The sequence below is a fragment of the Heterocephalus glaber genome, unplaced genomic scaffold (assembly GCF_053883595.1).
Source record: "Heterocephalus glaber isolate CG9 unplaced genomic scaffold, H.glaber_assembly_v1.0 deba00001531, whole genome shotgun sequence".
Taxonomy (NCBI): Eukaryota; Metazoa; Chordata; class Mammalia; order Rodentia; family Bathyergidae; genus Heterocephalus; species Heterocephalus glaber.
This window is the reverse complement of record NW_028258329.1, coordinates 710,548-729,150: the sequence shown is the minus strand read 5'-3', so window position 1 is coordinate 729,150 and position 18,603 is coordinate 710,548. Positions and strand designations below refer to the sequence as shown.

At 45.3% G+C, this 18,603-nt stretch overlaps 1 protein-coding gene across 3 annotated transcripts in view; it reads left to right on the top strand.

Moving 5' to 3' along the window:
- Positions 1–17,669, top strand: part of Gabra5 (gamma-aminobutyric acid type A receptor subunit alpha5) — a 71,061-nt gene extending 53,392 nt beyond the window's left edge. For all 3 annotated transcript variants that reach the window (XM_087188193.1, XM_004872182.4, XM_087188194.1), the window contains exons 8-11: positions 6,168–6,311; positions 8,879–9,031; positions 12,262–12,473; positions 16,425–17,669. In XM_087188193.1, the coding sequence (XP_087044319.1) occupies positions 6,168–6,311; positions 8,879–9,031; positions 12,262–12,473; positions 16,425–16,727 (812 nt within the window). In that variant the 3' untranslated portion in view covers positions 16,728–17,669. The remainder of the gene's footprint in view (positions 1–6,167; positions 6,312–8,878; positions 9,032–12,261; positions 12,474–16,424) is intronic.
- The last annotated feature ends 934 nt before the right edge of the window (positions 17,670–18,603 follow it).

Sequence of the window (18,603 nt, the reverse complement as noted above, 5' to 3'; positions counted from 1 at the left end):
ACCCTGTGGCCCCAAGACCCCAGACTCTTGTCTGCACCCTCATGTCCTCAGGAGGTACCTACACCCCAGACTCCGGTGCACCCCACAGCACCCCTGTGTCCTGGGGTCCCCCTCTCCTGAGTGTCACCTGCTCTGGGGCCCTTTCGATTTCTTGCTTAGCAGACTTCTGACTGAGTGGTAAGCTCGCGAGGGAAGCACTGCTTCCAGTGTTCTGCTTTCTCTTTAGAGGACTGTGGACTCTCAGGCCTTTCCACCCCCCAGAGCTGTTCCATCACGATGACCTTGTGCCCAACCCTGAGCTTTTCTGAGTCTCCAGATTCACGTTCCCCACCTGCTCACATATGCAAGGGCTGTGCGGCCCATTTTATTTCTCCTGGCTGAAGCTGGCTTCCAGTCCCGCAGGGAGAGGGAAATCCAAAGGGAGTTGTTCATGACTCCTGTGCCCCCACTGGGAGGCAGCTGCCTAGAGTGGGAGATTTCCCTGATGTGGGGCAGTGAGCTGAGAAGACGCAGAACAGGTGCACAGTTACCAGAGGCAGAACAGGCCTGGGCCAGACAGCAGGAAGTGGGGGCTCCCCCCACCCAGAAGATGAGGCCTTGTTACTGTCCTGCCACATCCACTCTTGCAGCCTGGCCAGGGTCTGCTGTGGCTGCTTTGCACAGACCTCTGTCTGAGTTACCACAGCCCTGCATGAGTCAGAGTTCTGAAACATCTACATTACGGGAAGAAATCTGTCACTTGTGTGAAACTCAGGTAGCCATGAGAGTACCAGAATGTGCCCCGTGGTACCTGTGACTACACAGTTGAAAGCCACTTGCCCAGGGGAGAGCCATATTACTCCATGCACACCTTCATCGCCTGGAGGTACAAATCTCCCCAAGGGAAGGAGATCACCACTGAATGCACTGCATTGTGGAAATGGATTTCTATGTCACCTAACACTTGAAAACAGAAGGTCAGGCTAATTAAAGGAAAGGGCAGAATATCACTCCATGTCTACTTGTAAGAGGAGCAAAGCATGGGTTCCGTGGTCCCCAGCAGCTGCTGTAAGAGGAGCTACTGCTAACATCTTGCTCATGGGCAGATCAATGTTAGGGTCTTATTGGTAATTTTCATGCTTCTGACTCCATCTGGACTGAGTCTTGTAAGTTGATATTCCCTGTGGCCATTGTTTCAGGACAAGATACACTATTTTTGAAAGAGTATCATGTATCTAGGTGGAGAGTATCTATCAAAAGTCCATTACAATGGTTTGGATCTTGAGTATTCCCCAAAGGCCCATGTGTTAAGGCTTGGTTCCAAGCTTTGTGCTATTGAGAGGTGGTGCAACCTTTGGGAGGTAGGACCCAGTGGAAGGAGGGGATGTCACTGGGCAAAGTCCTTGAAGGGATATTGGAGCAGTCTGTTTTCTCTGTTTCTGCTTCCTGGATACCATGAGGTAAAATTATTTTTTTGTCACTTGCTCCCACTGTGAGGCACTGGGCTTCCACAGGCCCAATACAACCCACATAAGCAACCGTGAATGGACACCTCTGAAACCATGAGCAAAAACAAATCTTTGCTCTTGGTTCATTGATTAACTTATGGATTTGGTCACAGTGCCTGAAAGCTGACTAACACTTGTTCAAGATGCTTATGTAGGACATGATGCCTCCTTACTGGAAGACATTTCAATACAGAAGACAAACACATGAGGAGACACATCATGTCCATTGTGAAAAACACTGAGTGTCGGATTTCATGTCTCCCCAGTCTACAACCTATGTTTATAGATTCACTGGTTTCCAACAAAAATCTCATGAGCGTTAAAAAAGAAGAATCCTAAGAAGTGGAGTCTAACAAGTATCTTGATGAACAGCAGGCCAAGAATATCCAGGAGCCCCTGAAGCAGAAAAGGTGACCCTCACGTGTCCAGTTGTGGATGTTCTGACACCTGCATACGGAGAGTCTTTACACTGGAACAGAGAAGGAGAGGGAGGGGAGCAGGGAGGCTATGATGCAGCCTTTCCTGGCAGAGCAAGCCCTGCCTGGAAGTGGGGTGGGGCACACTGATGTTATTGTGGTCGCACCAGATGTCACATGAGAAATTGACACAGGATGCATAAATACAGAGACATATCAGAAATGCACATCAGATGACTGAGGTCACAGCTGTGAAAGACAGCACATTAAAACGTGTGCAATTCATGTGTCTTGATGTAGGGAGAATTGGGAGGGCTTTTGGAATTTTAACTCATTTGATAGTAAAGTTAATGTTTATCTCCGCCCCAAATAATACCACGAACAAACATTTCAAGCAGGTAATTGTAACACATATGGCAAAAACCTCTATCTAAGTCTGTAATTGAAACATACCAATCCAAATGGGCGTGAAAACACAGAAGCAGATTTTGCAGAAAGAAAATAGGCAAAGATAAGCAACATAGTTTAGTGAATCCTGACCAGAAAATGAAACTAGAAAGCAATAAACTTAGAGTATTACTTTGGAAGGGAAGGATGATGAGCTTTTGGTGAGTTATGCACTGTGAGGGGAGGTTTCCTATATATGTGCTTATTTTATTATTTTTCAGCTGTTATGGGTACTTGTTTGTCATAGAACAAGAATTAGAGTAGCAATTGGTTGGTCCTGGGGTCATTTCTCTGGCTTCTCCCTGCTGAGAGCTTTTTCCCTGAGACCTGGGACTGGCTACACTGGGCACTGTCCCCAGAGTGGGCTGGCCCAGCTACCAGGCAGTCCCAAAGCAGATGTCTTCCTGAGGGACCCTGCACTGGAGCCCATCTCTGCTGCCCATCCCCTGTCCTGAGTGTGGGTCTCTCTCAATGTAGTGCATGGCCTTTGATGATCTGGAGACAGGTTTGTCTGTACCACAGCCTGAATGGCATGGCAGGTGAGGCTGTCAGGGAAGACTGTGGTGTGTGCCTGTCTCCCTGCAGGACCTGAAAGGACAGCTGGACAACAAGACCCCAGGAAACTACACTTGTGCAGGTGGCCTGGCTGGACCCTCTGGCCACCCCTTGGCCACTCTCTGCAGCCTGTGATCCAGGCCTCCAGGAGAGCACATCTGTGCCCTCCCACTGTGTAGGCTTCTCTCTGCCATTCCTGCCTCATCTCTTTTCCCACCCCCATTAAGTTTATTGGTACATTTTAGGTATACAATACAGTTACATTCATCATTGGGTGCTTATACCTTTACATGAGTATCTTGATTCTTATTTTTTCCCCTTCATCTGCCCTCCCTTCACCTCCTCCACTCTTCCCTATTTGCAAAGACTTCGTTTCCATTTTTTTCCTTTTCTCATATTTTTTCTTTTCCCTTTCCTTTCCCCTACCCCTCCCACTTCCCTTGCTCCTTTAGACCTTTTCTTCCTATTGCACAATATCAATTATATGTTTTTAAAATTACAATATCAAGACCTAGGAGATATTAACACAGATTTTACAGAATTTAAAAGGATATGGAAAGCATATTTCAAAACTCTGTTTTGAAATAAATTTGACAACTTCTAAGAAGTACCTTGGAAGACAAATTAATGAAACTAACTCTGGAGGAAATATAAAATTTGAATAGCACCTATTAAAGAAAGTATATTCCTAGCTTGAAAACCTACCTATATGACAACAGCAGGCTCATACACATTTTAACTGATAAATTATATCAAATAATTAAAGCAGAAAAAAGAAGGAACACTTCTCCCCTCATTTTAGAAAATCAACATTGTGCTAATCCTAAAACTAGATAAAGACAATAGAAGAAAAAAGTATGAACATAGATAGAAATTTGTTTAACAAAACAAATGATTAGAAGTCAGATCTGGCAGTCTGTGGAAGGTGGCTTTGTTATAGGGATCCGCCTCCTCTCTAAGCTCTGGATGACCCTGCCACACCCTGGGAAGGAGCACTCCTCTGCTTCTTTTCTCTGCTCTCCACAGGAGACATCACAGCCTGTGTCCCAGGCAGCCCAGGCATGCAGGGGCCTTCCTGTGACCTGGGGCTGGTGTGGCCACTGCCTACCCACATTCTTGGCCACCCTCTCCCTCTGAGGCAGGACTGCTGCTGTCTCACCAGAGCCGAGCCATGGGATCCTGCCACCCTTCTCAGTGTAAGCACTGCATTCTTCCTTGTTGGATGAGCTTAAAACAAAAATATGTCCTTGATTTCTCTTCTCCACTCCCCCCCCCCACTCATCTAGTTATTTTCATGTCACCCTCCCATTTCTGGCCCCTTTCCAAGTATAGCATGGTCTCCTGTTTCACTCAGCCAGAATGGTCCTTTGATTGCCTATCTTAGGGCACTCTTTGCTTAAACCTTGCTATTGATCTTTGAGTCTCAGAGGAAAGTCAAATGCCTCAAATGTCCTTAGGCCTTATTTTCTCTGACCTTTACTCTGCCATCTCCACTGCATGTGCATCTTCTCCCAGCCATCCCCAGAATGCTCCTGCCTCAGGACCTTTGTGCCCGTAGTTCCCTCTGGGTGAGGCCAGCTTCCTTCTGATGGAAGTGCCTGCACATCCCTTAACAGAGCCACAATGACTTGGATCTCCTGAATTAGGTCTTCTTGGATCATCCCATTGGAAAAGCATCTCTTGCCTCCTCTTGGCTAGTGTTTCTTCATTATGCTACCTGCCATCATGTATATTTTATGTTTCTATGCGTCTCTCCTCCAGAATGCAGATTTCTTTAGACTCCTGTTTGTTCTCCACCTTATCTGTTCTAGTTTTCTACTCCTGCAGTTACAAATTTTCACAAATGTAGCAGTTAAAAATAGCACATTTGGGCCAGGGATTTAGCTCAGTGGTTCCACTGCCTGCCTCAAAAGCGCAAGGACCCGAGTTCGATATCCGGTACCAAAAAAAAAAAAAACCGAAACAAAAAATAGCACATCTGTCATCTCTTGATTCTATCAACCAAGAGTCTAGTGGGCTTGGCTGCTTTCTCAAGTCTGGGTCTGAAGAGGACAAATCATGGGTGGCCCAGGTCTTCTCTATGGGCTCTGGGGTGAATCTCCTCCCGGCACGTCAGGTTTGGGATAGGTTTCAGGTCTGTGCATCCCGGGGTGGGGAAGTGCTTGTGTCCTTGTGACTGTCCCTGGGGGAGTCTTGTCTTTGGGAGGCTATCCATTCCAGGCTTCATGTCCAGCAGTGGCCAGGCAAGTTCTTTTTCTGTGCTTTAAAGCACTGCAACCACTCCAGCTGGAGAAAGTTAGCTGTCATGATTAGATTGGGCCCACTGGGATAATCCAGGATAATTTTACAGTCTTAAGGTCAGACATCTAGAGCCCATCTGCACAAGGCCTTTGCCATGTAAGGTGACACTTGCACAGGTGTGACACCAGGGGGCGCAGCCCCTGCCCACCCTGCCCTGCTCCCTCCCAGGACAGCAGCGCCTGTTGCAGAGGTAGCTTTAGACTCCAAACTTGCCACACATGGCCTTTGCCAGCTAGTAATATGGCCCCCAAGATTATAAATGTTTAACGCTTTTATGTGCTTTTTAGCAATATTTTTAACGAACTGACTGTGCATTGCTTGAGCGTGGACTGGGTAGGCAGTGACGGAACCAGTTGCTGATGCATTAGTTTCACGAAACAAGGTCAAATACCCCACTAGCTTTATGTTTATGTTTCCTTCTTTTTAATGTCATATCAAGTATTCTTTAAAGACAGTTTTGTTACTAATGTGCTATAGTATATATTTTATATGGGCCCAAGACAAGTCCCTATTACTCAGCATGGGAGATAGTCATGAACATGGTGAGGACCACGGTCAGGGCTCCACACAGATGTGCCACTGTAAAGGACACTGAGTCACAGCAGAGCCCTGGAAGAAGTTTCTGGTGTTACCACATTCTGCAACTGAAAAAACAGGGCACAGAGAATAAGTGACTTGCCGGGGTCGCAGAGCTGAAGGGAACAGGCCCTGGGCTCAGGGCTGGGCTCTCGCTGGCTGCACTGGAGGAGAAAACACCAAGGAGCACTGGGCCCTGGCTTCTGCTCCCAGACCATTTCCAATGGGAAGGTCCTGAATCAAGGTGACATCTATCCTGGCCCATCTCAGCATTCTTGACTTTCCAAACTGCCCTTCATCTCTTGTGCTGCTTTTGTCAATATCTTTGTGTTTTCATGGCCCGCAGTGACTCCTTGCCTGTGCCCTTTCTGCCCATCCCCTACAGATGCATACCCTAACTCTGAAGTCATCTATGTCTGGACCAATGGCTCCACCAAGTCTGTGGTAGTGGCAGAAGATGGCTCCAGGCTGAACCAGTACCACCTCATGGGGCAGACGGTGGGTACTGAGAACATCAGCACCAGCACAGGTAAGTGTCTGCATGGGCCACTGTACCGGGGACCTGCAAGGATCTCCAGCTCTATATCCCATGCTGGAGGGGACACACTGGCCACAAACAGGACCCCTTGGCCAGCTGCACTCCCTTAGCAGCACAGCTGCCATGCTTCAGGGCCCTCCATGCAGCTGTTCACAGAGCTACCAGCTGCAGCTGCCAGGGGGTTGAAGGGGGATGCGAAGGATCATCTGCAGTGCATCTGCCACCTTGGGAACAGACCCTGCCCCAGGCATGTGACATGCTTACATAACACTGCTGCCCACAGAGACACCAGGCTGTCTCTGAAGGAAAGGCAGGTGCTTTCTGCACATTCTCCCAGCTGCCTGCTCCCCTGCATTCTGCTCTGCATATTTAGAGACCTCCCTGGGCCTGAATCTGGGAAGCACCACCCAGCGGCATGGAAAGAGTAGCTGAGTTGGTACAGAGGAAGCAGAAGCTCTGCTCTCAATCCCAAAGGTGGGGCAGCCTGAGCCCACAGGGTAACCCAAGCCTGGCTTCCCTGATACAATAGTTGGAGTCCAAAGGACTCCAAGCATGCACTTGCCCTTTGGGGCCTTCAGGCTATGTTGTCAGACACCTCCTGGCATTGGCAGGCCCAGCCCCAGAGGTCATCAGGTGGTAGGAGTGGGGGCTTAGGGCTGCACAAAGTTTTCTGTCATTGCGGAGGAGAAAAGCCTAAAGGGTTGGAGGTTGCCCTGAATGCAGAATGAGGTCTAAGCCTCAGAGGGCATCCTCAGGGGAGGCCCTGGTCACATCTCTGCTGGTTCATCTTGGCAGCTGGCAGGATGCACACGAACATTTGGGGAATAGCCTGCTCTGCATATACAGGCACCCACATGGGACAGGCACCCACATGGGGCAGGCCCTGCCCAGCTGTGTGCATGGGGCACCCTGAGGGGCGTCAGAGAGCCTGAGGGATAGGGTCACCATTTGGTCACCGTTTTGCTGCATGGAAAGGATGCAGAAACAGGCCTGATTTTATGGAAATGAGTGAAAGCACTTTATGGCAGAAGTTTGGAGTGAAGAATTGTGGTAGCAAAAAGATGTCACTGTTTGGAGTTATTTTTATACAGCTCTTTAAAAAACTTACAACTGAGGTTTTGACTCCTGTTTACACTCTAAGAAAACACTTTTAAAACATTATCTAATTTTCCTACTTCCAATTCAGAATGAACACAAGAAGAATGAAGAGAACTATTTCAAGCTCTACTGTAAAGGAGAATGGGAGGGATTTCACACCTTCCAGTGTTAAAGAGAGGCAATGTTGGATCATTGTTAAAGATCTCATTGTTGGTACCCAACCCACTCATGCCTTCTTCCTGCCCCACTGCAGCCTTCAGGGCATCATTCCCCTGCTCTATCCTACCCTGGGGTATGTGAAACGATCCCCACTCCACAGCGCCTCTCAGGGGCTGCTGAGAATATGGGCTTCCTTCTGTAAGGACAGATTTCTACCACCCATGATCTTGACAGTTCCATCATCTCTGATGTACGATATGTGAGCAAAGCACACGGGGCATCCACAGCTAGCCTTGCAGTAGCACAGGGTCTGTCATCAGCCTCCAGTGCCCCAACTCTGCTCTTACAGCTGGAAGACCACTCCCCTCACAGAGGAGACCCCACCTAGGGTCCAAGCAGTGAGTCTCCAGGCTTCTTCCTCCCATGTTTATATACAACCCAGGTCCCAAGCCACACTGTCCACTCCCTGCCATGCAGCTGAGGAGTTTGGTCCTCATATCAGCTCAGCTTAACCTCCGCTCAAAAGCATCCTTGCCATCTCCCCAGGGAAGATGCACATTCAAGTAGCAGGGAGATGTCCAACAGCCCCACTCCCACTTGCATCAGCAGCCTGGCCACCCCAGCTCCTTACTAGTTAACCATCAGGACAGCATTGTTCTCAGCAAAGAACGGGAGGTCTCCACTTGCCTTCCACACAGCCAGGCAAATGCAGAGAAGGAACTGGGACATTGCCAAGGAAATGTGCCCGAGTCTAAAGCTTGGAGGGTGCTCGTCTCTCTGGTGGGTGGCAAGAGGGATGAGCTGCCAGGATCTGTGGGTCCTGAGTTGCTGTTCCTCACCCTCCAATGGACTGGGCAAGCATAGACCTTGGGGTACAGTGGTTGTCCCACCTCCCTGGAGCATCCCCAGCTGGGAAATGGGAAGGATCTGTGAGAGCTGTGAGATGTCCTGAGTTATATAGGCAAGGCTAAATCCTGAAATGCTGATCGCAGTAGCAGGCAAGGGGGCAGATGGGAGCAGAGATTGTGACCAGGGATTAGTAAACACACAAATCTGATTTTCCCTGGGAAGAACAGCCATCAGCTAAGGCTCTTCAGAGACTGGCTGTCAAGAGACTTATGAAAGGATGGATAAGAGAGTCATACATCTTCCTCCATCCTCTCTCTAACTAATATAATTCAAATAAAGACCTGACTTGAAGGACAGGTGAAAGTAAGCCCCCATGAACCATGAACTCTTCTGTCTAGAGCAGGACTGTAGATACCTAAGGGCCCTAATATGCATTATTTGCATGTCTGCAGGTGAATACACAATTATGACGGCGCATTTCCACCTGAAAAGGAAGATTGGCTACTTTGTCATCCAGACCTACCTTCCCTGCATAATGACAGTAATCTTGTCCCAGGTGTCCTTTTGGCTAAACAGAGAATCTGTCCCAGCCAGGACAGTTTTTGGTGAGTGACCCCCAGCCAGGCCTGGACAGCAGTGTTTTGTAACTGATCCTAACCACCCCAGAGCAACAAAAACCACTGCCACTGCAGTAGTTCAGACCTTCAGTGTCTTCGAGAGGCTCTTGTATTATAGGCTTGGTCTGAAGCTCTGGGGATTTTCAAAGGTGGGAGAACCTTTAGGAGGTGTAGCCCAGCAGGAAGAAGTTAGGTCCCTGGGCTTTGCCATTGAAAGGGACACTGGGATCTGGGCCCTTCCTCTTTCTGTCTTTGCCCCCAGCCACCATGAAGTGGGCAGCTGTTCTAGCTGCCCTCCTGCCAGGAGGTGCTGCTTCATGGCTCAGAAGCAACAGGGCCAGTCTACCCTGGTCTGAGATTTCCAGAACAGTGAGACAAAATACATCTGTACTGTTTTCAAGTTGTCTGCCTCAAGTAATTTATTACAGTAACAAAATCCTAACTAACACAATCTACTAAACTTCTAGTGCTGCCTATAAATTTTTTGTCCTGGGAACCAAATTAACCAATTAGTTAAACATGTAACTTTTGGAATAGAAGGTAGGATTTCACCCTGAATGAGAATTTTGGGAATAATATGTGGTTTACTTAATAATTATTTCCATTTTGAAAAACTTTTTAAAAATAACTTTTCTTGTAAGATCTAAAACTGCCACCACATACTTGTCTTATGAGAGATTTTGCTATGGTATTTTTATAGTGCTTGTAAAGTACCACTTTGTAAGTTATCCAACAGTTTCCTTGGAAATGCATGTATCACTTGAAAATTAACCATGTGTTAATTTTGAATTAAACACACACACAGTCATCTCTGTGTAGCCATAAGTTCTGCATCCTGAGATTCAACCAAACCACATTGGTTAAAAAGAACTGAATTTGTAAAGAACATGTACAGACCATTTCTCTTGTCATTAGTGCCTAAAAATACAGTGTAAGAAGTATTTCCATAGCATTTGCATTATATTAGATTTATAAGCCATCTAGATGATTTATAGTGAACAAGAGAATGCATATAAATTATATGCAAATAACCCTTGCTATTTTCTATAAGGCACTTGATCACCAAGTCCTTTGGATTCCAAGGGGTTCCTGGGACCAAATCTCCACAGATACTTAAGGGCAACTGCATGTAATAAGAATCTAGAACATCATTATTTTACATCCCTCAGATATAATTACAGAAAACTCTAACTTCAGAGATATTTTGGTACAGGGAAGTGGATGTGGATGTGGTTGGCCATCATTGATTCTCTTATGCATGTTGCTTTAGTCAGCTTTCCCTTACTGTAACAGAATACTTGAGATAATCAATTAGCAAGACAAAAGGTTTACCTCACAGTTTTGAAGCTTTCAGCTTAAGGTCAATTGGTCTCATTGCCTTGGGACCTATGGTGAGGCAGCATATCATGGTGGGAATGTGTAGGAAAACTACCCCATGGGCAAGATGGGGGTGGGGTTAGAGTCAGAGACAGAGAGAGACAGAGAGAGAGACCAGGGTTCTATGATTCCTACAGGAGCAGGTTCCCAGTGACCTAACTTCCTCCCTTGTGCTTCACGTCCTGAAGGTTCCACCACCTCCTAACAGCACCATGGACAGGGCCAAGCCTTCAACACTTAGCCAAACTGCAGTGCTCATTCTCATTCAGTTCAGGAGGGGACACAAAAGGCAATTCCTCAGTTCAGTTGGGATGTGCACACCTTCCTGTACTGTAAAGTGCATTTCCACGTTAGCTTTTTCTGTTGCAGTTTTCTCTCCAAAGAAGGAAGACATGCACATCCATTTCATTTTAAGAATTTCCACAGCGTGCAGGAAGCCCAAAAGCCTGCAGACTTTATTGGTGAAGGCACAGGAGCATCCCTGCCTGCCCACCACTCCACTCCCAACAGCACACCCACCCTGCTTTCCTCCATGCCTTAACTCCAGGATATTTTAGGAAGATGTGGACATTGGCCCAGGGCAGAGCAGTGCTCCCCAAGTTAATGGACCTCATATAGTCTTTAGGGGAATTTTATGGGCGAGTGGTAGAAAATATTATCTGTTAGTTTATTTCCTACTGCAGTTCTTGGTGCATATTAGGATGTTAAAGACCCAAGAAGATGGAAGAGGCCTATTTAAGGTCATGTATGACACTCACGTGCACAGTGATTTGCTGGATTTCTAAACAACAACAAAAAAACAAAACCAAATCATAGTGTGAACCGATGTCTCATTAAGTCTTCATCCCATGCAGAGTTCCATGTTCAGTGAGTATATATGAGTACATTTGAAGGATGGCACGGGGTGAAAACTAGGAGCTGCTGTGACCTCAGTGGTAATCTGTCCTTTGATGCCATACTGTGGCTCCCATAACCTGGGTTGCTCAAACAGCTTAAACAGAAGTGAAAGCCTCATAGTTCCGAAGGCTGGGAGTCCACGATCAGAATGTGGGCAAGGGCGGTTCCTTCTGAGGGCTCTGAGGAGAATGTGTTCCTGGCCTCTGTCCTCGGTTTCTGGTACCTCTCTGGCCCACGGCAGCACAACTCTAGTTCTCACATGTGTTGGCCCTGAGTGCATGCTTTTCTCCGTATTTCCCCCTTTTTAAAGGACAGTAGTAATTTTAAGGATCCCCTAGTGGCTTCATTTTAACTCAATTGCTTCTTTAGTCTTTATTTCCAAATAAGTCCAGATGTGAGATGGTAGAGGCTAAGAATTCAATATATGAATGTTAAGGTAAAATCTGACCCAGAGCTGGTGCATGACAGCTACATGCCCAACAGTGGTGCACACTCAGCAGACAGAATGCTGTAGAAGGGAGGCAGGGTACACAACCGTGAGCTGCTCGGACTAAGAGTTCAAGGACCTGACTCCAAAGATGCTTTGTCTCATCCACCACAGGATGAATGTGGGTGCATTGACAAGCATCTTTAAATCTTCAGGCTCCTTTCTGAAAAATGGGGACAAGGAAACTGCAGCTTAGGTCACAGTCTGACAGTTCGTAGGTGCCCCAGAAGTGGTCTGTAAATGCCAGTCCTAAAGCAACATCTCTCACCAAGAAATGTGGCCTTTCTTTGTGGCCATTGCAACATTTCTACAGAGGCCACAGATGTCTGGCAGGCTGGATTAAAGTGAGCAGTCTCTTCTGTGTCTTTATCTATTCCATTTAGCAGTGCTGTGCTGGGGACCCCTGGGCTCTACTGACCCATTTCCACACTCCATTCTTCCCCTTCTTCCCCTGCAGGGGTGACCACAGTGCTGACCATGACAACACTCAGCATCAGTGCCCGCAACTCCCTGCCCAAAGTGGCCTATGCCACCGCCATGGACTGGTTCATTGCCGTGTGCTACGCATTTGTCTTCTCTGCGCTGATTGAGTTTGCCACAGTCAACTATTTTACAAAGAGAGGCTGGGCTTGGGATGGCAAAAAAGCCTTGGAAGCAGCCAAGATCAAGGTACTGGCTTTATTTTCCTCCTCTTTTCTTCTCTTTCAGGTCAACTTGACTGAGAAAATGTGCTTGATTCTGTGTCTACATGAGACAAAGATTTCTCCCCTCTTTCTCCCCAGCCCCAAAATGACCCCTTCCCTTATACTCAAGATCATTATAAATTCTTACTTGAAATAGGTCACTCATATGATTTATTTTCAGTTACCAATTTTATTCAAGCAAAAGGCCTAATGTGTGAATGGCTTGGGCTCAGTTATATTCAAGGCTATTATTCTTGCAAAGAAAACCCCTATTTATCCAGGGATGACTTGTCAGGGTTTTAATTGTACAGTTCCCTTTACTGCACTTTCATTTGGCACTTCACAGAGCAGTGCAAGGTGGCACTCATGAAGAGAACACAGAGCTTACTGGACATAGTCCATCAGCCAGACCCACCTAGTCCGCTACGTGACTTGGCTCACTGAAGCTGTGTGCATGAATTGTCTTGGAAAGTATTGCTCTGTTTGAAAGAATTATTTGTCAAGTATTTAACATGTGAGTTGTGCCCAAATCTAAGGAATGTTTGAGGCAGTAAAAGTTGCACAAGATTCCAACCTGAAGTATTTCTTTAGGGAAATTCTCACTACACCCTCACTCTCCGAGTTGAGTCTCAGAGTCTGACATGCCTGCCTCAGTGTCTGATGCTTGTAGCGCACAGAGCCTGTTTTGGGGATATTTTGGAAAGTTGGGGAAGCAGGACTGATCTGACTGGAGTGGATGATTGGAGGGGCTGTGGAAAACATGTGCAGGGAAAAGGTGCTCTCAGACTGTCCAGATGCCTCACCAAAGTATATGGACTTGCCTCTGCAGGCAGGAAACCCAAGGAGGGTATTTGTGAGGGGAGTGAGAGTGTTGTCTGGGGAAAGGGGCTTTCCAGCACCCTGCTTAGTGTTGCTCAATGGTGAATGTTTGCAGTTGCCTTGGTCTTTTATGGCCTCATGATGATAGACATGACCAAGTCTGAAGCAGAGGAGCTATTTAGACGTCACTGGATTAACTGAAGTTGTCAGGCCCATGGCTTCAAGTCTGAGAGGAAAGGGAAGCCCAGGTAAATGGAGACAATGAAAATGTTGTTGGATTTTGTTTTTGGATATTGTTGTTGACAGTGCTGCCATCACTGTTGTTACTAATCTGACTGCTCTAGATCTGAAGGGAGATCTGGAGGGAAGCAGGAAGAATGGGATAATGTGGATTGTCTGGTCTAATGCAGCACTGGTTCAGAATCAGCAGTGTGCCTCAATCAGCATTTTAGAATCCAAAACACTGTGCTGTTCCCTTTCCTGGAAGGCTGTGGGGCATGCAGATCTGAGCCTCTGTGCAGTGACAAGGTCTGAGGCAGTCATATCATTCTGCCAGACGTGGGCAGTGAGTGTGAATGGGTGAACCTCCTCTTAGTCTGCTTGTGTACTCACAAAATGACTGTAAATTAGAAGCAGGAGGAACTTGCAATCTAGACTGTGTTCTCCAATTTTTCATGTTGGGATTTTCAAAAGAAACTGGTGTCTCTGAGTTTGAGGTAAAAGTTGCTTTTAGGAGTGAGGACTTGGGAAGGGAAACAAGATGTAAGATTTGACAAAGGAAGGTGTTGCACTATGATGCTGGCCATGCAAAGCTAGGATAATGCATCCAGGAGAGCTGAGCAAGCCTTCCAGGGATGTGGCCAAGCTGTGCTGCTCCCACCTCACTGGCTATCACTGGTCCAGCTTTCCAGGAAGATGTGACTAGGAGCAGGCAGCACTCTACAGTGAGGCTGTCCCTGCAGGAGGTGACAGCTGGCTTCACTGCTGTATGTGAGTGGCATGCCCTTCCTGGAAGGGGTCCAGGGACACAGACTCATGTCCACCACAGGCCTGGGCTTCCCTGAGCCGTGTGGCTAGCTTCTGTTGCTCCTCCCTCCCAATTAAAAACAATTATTGTCAGGGCCAAGTTATGCAGTTGGCCCCTGTATCCATGGGTTCCCTATCCTTGGATTCAACCATCCCCCGAACAAAACTATTTGAGGATCAAAAACTTCTGTCCACACTGAACACATATAGCCTTTGTGTTGTCATTGTTTCCTAACCAATTCAGTATAAAAACTGTTTACATAATACTAGGCATTCTATATCATCTAGAGATGATCAAACACAGGAAGACGTGTACAGGTTGTAGGCAAATGACCCATCATTTTACAGAAGGGATTTGGTTCTTTGAGGTCCTCAGAACCACTGTTTCAAGGACACTGATGGACCACAGTATCTTCTAAGTGCCTCTCCCTGGTTACATCCAGAATTGAAAACCTTTCACAGAAGCAAGTCATGTTTAATGCTTTCTTCTGGCCGACTAGCACAGTGTTCATGTGATGGTGGGCATTGCTAACAGGCATCTCCTTCTGAAGGTGGTCTTTCCTCCCTCACAAGACCCCACAGAGTCCCCATGTTCCCTGCACCTGGATCAGCATTTCCTCTGCCTCCCTTTCCACCTGATTCCCATTGCACGGTTGCTTATCCTTTCTGCTGTCTTTTCCAAAGTTTGAAAGGTTGATATATTTTCTTTCCCTTACTATCACATGTTTTTCAAATTTTATTGGTGAGGTTATATTTCTTTGTTAATGAAACAGAGTTTTACCCAACATTTTGTTATGACTGTTTCCAAAACATACAACAACGTTTATATTTTTTTTACAATGAACACTATTAACATTTTACTGTGGTTATATTGTCCACATCTGTCACCTCTTTAGTCATCCATCCATCTTATCCCATCCATCAATCCATCTTATTTTTTGATGCATTTCAAAATAAATTCCAGATGGAAGTATTCCCATGAAGTAGGTCAGCATGTATATCATTAACTAGAGTTCAATATTAGTTTACTGTTTTATTCTCTTTAAGTAAAATTTACAGAACATGACATTCACAAGTATTGTGGCTACTGTTGCTGCATTTTGGCAAAAAACACATACTTGTGGGCCCGAGATCTTTATCAAATTAGAGAACATCATGAATTTCTAGAAAGTTTATTAAGCTTCCTTCAGGCAACTCCTGCCCTTGCATCTCCAAATGTAACTACTACTATAATTTTCCTCATTACAAATTGCCTTTCCTGTTCTAGCATTTCATACATATGAAAAATAAAAACATATGCTCTCAAAAAACAAAAATGTTCATAGCTGCTGAACCCATAAGAGTGAGGTATGGAAACACTCCAGTTATTCTTCAAGAGGAGACAAATGGTGATATATAGATACAAAAAATACTGCTCACCAACAAAAAGAATGAATGACTGGTACCATCAAGAACATGGATGATTCTCAAAACCATTAGGCTGAGGAAAAATACTCTACTCCAAACAGTACACAGTGTATGATTTCTTTTTTTTTTCTTTTTTTTTTTTGTGGTGCTGGGGATTAAACCCAGGGGCTTCACAGTGAGCTAAACCCCAAGTCCATTCTTTTATTTTTTGAGACAGGGTTTAGATACTTTGAGCAAGCTAGACTTGACCTTGCTATCCTCAGGCTCTGAGAATGCTGGAATCACAGGTGTGCACCTAGTTCATACTGTATGATTTAAAATCATTATCTTCCCCCTTTTTCTATAAGGAATTCCCTAGGGTTGCTCTCAAGATGGCCTTATGGCCATCTGTCACTGATGCACTTAAAAGTAAAGAAATGATTATTTTGTAGGGCAAAGGTAATCTTAATTAAGTTTATCTTATGTCCTTGGAAAATGCAAAATATTTCTGTAGGGCATGCCATATGCTTCCTGTCTGTTGGCTGTGTAGGCTTCTAGAAAAGGAAGTCAGTGGAGAGAATAAGCTGCCCTCGCCCAGGGCTGTGCTGATGTTTATCTCTTATGAGAGATACATCTTTAGACATCCAAAGTGATCTGGCCCTTGCCTGCACATCACACATCCTGACGTTTTTATTATATTTTGCAGAAAAAGGAACGTGAGCTCAAACTAAATAAGTCAACAAATGCTTACACTACTGGAAAGATGACCCACCCTCCAAACATCCCAAAGGAACAAATCCCAGCAGGGACCTCAAATGTATCTACGGTCTCTGTCAAGTCTTCCGAAGAGAAGATGGCTGAGAGCAAAAAGACTTACAACAGCATCAGCAAGATTGACAAGATGTCCCGAATCATATTTCCAGTCTTGTTCGGCACTTTCAACTTAGTTTACTGGGCAACATATTTGAATAGGGAGCCAGTGATTAAAGGAGCTGCCTCTCCCAAATAAGCAACTGTGCTCCACACTCCAAGGAAGCCATACTTCCAGCGAAGTGCAGAAGGACTCTCCGTATTTGGGCACTGTCTTTCAGGAAACTTTTGCATGTTTAATAATACATACAAATAATATTGCCTTGATGTTTGTATATGTAACTTCAGGTGTTTCAAATATGTCCCACTGACAAAGTAAACAACTTTATAGAAAACCAGGAGGCAATGACTAACATTCAGATGCTCAGAATCTTAACACTGATAGTTTACAAACAAGATAAGTATATTTTTAACTGTTCCAAGTGTTACCTAATGATGTTTTTTATACTTTGAATGTCATTTCATACAGAATTTCCCAGCAGATAAATATTTTAAGAAATGCTCCATTATTATTACTTGACCAACTACCACAGGAAACAAAGATCACAGAGAGCACATTTTTCATTAAAAGGAAACTGTGGACATTTATGTCCAAACTTAATTGCCTTTGATAATTCTTACTACTCTGAAATTAGAAAAGTACTGCATGATTTGACATAAAGAAGTAGAATAGGCTGCATTTATGGAGACAAATTTAATAGCAGAAACATATAGTATGTTAGAGTAGCAGATCAAGTATTTTCCCCAAGGAAAAACTTAATTGCTTAAAAATTCTTTTCTTTTGGGGGAGGGGGATTTATTTCCCATCCCACTCTAACCTCTCCACTAAATGAACAATGACCAAGGAAGAAAAAAAGTTGTTAAAACCGATTTTATGACCTTCTCAGCCATTGGGCCATGGCCCTCTGTCTCTGGAACCTTGACCACCTCCTGCTGCCGCCAGCCTGTAGAGTTTCAGTGGTGAGAAACTGTAACTGAGTTATTTTCCACCTGATTTCCTTGTATGTATTTCATCATTGACTTATTGCTGTTAGCTTTTGTATATGAATCTTGAATGTTCATTAAAAAATCTAAAAATGGACTGATCTTTGGAGTATGCATTATGTTTTTAAATTCAGATTTTAGTGGATTCACTTCCTAAAATGCTGTAAAGGAAACCTGTTATGAAATTGTTTGGAGAAGAAGAAATCAAACTTCTTCAGGATGTCCTGTATTCCAACATCATTCCATAGAGGAGCACTGGAGAGAAACGCTGTTTAGACATGGCCAGGGTGCAGAGGCCCATTCAGACAGGCTCCATGATGTGCCACATGGGGTGGTGCCTTTGGCCCTCCTTGGAGGACTCTTCCCTGTGTATGCTCACAGGAGAGTGCTGGTAGTGGGCATGGTGACTGGCTGGCTGGAGCCCTGTTGCCTTCCTGTAGCTCTGTGAACAGTAATGCAAAGTACTGAAATTGGGCCACCTACTTCTTGTTTGAAAAAACATCAACAGGTATAAAAGGAACAGGTCCTGCACAGGCATGACTCACTTGGAATTCTAGATTTGCAACAGGAGCTGTGACTGTTCACCAACAGTCCCGAAATGCCCATGCTCTTCACATATGCAAGATTTCCATTGCCCCCTCTGTAACTGGCTTCAGGACCTCACAGAAAATGCATTGAGCAGGAAGAGTGCTCTTAAGTGATTACACAAGAAGCATTTCCCTCTTAGAATGAAGATAATTTCTAAAATATAATGTATGTGCTCCACTGCACCTCAACATGAAAGTCTCCAAAACAACAAGCAAACAAGGCTCAATAGGAAGCTCCTGCTTTCTTGCTATTTACTCACATGTCTCTTGTATAACCTTGATAATTTACCTTTGCTAAGTAGTAGGAAGATAAAGATATTATAAGCCAGGTCCCAATGGCAACATGTATAAACATGCATTGTGAACATCCCAGTGGTAATGGAAAATGATGCCTTCCTCAGCAGCTTGTATGACTTGATATTTTCTAGCTTTTGATACAGAAGG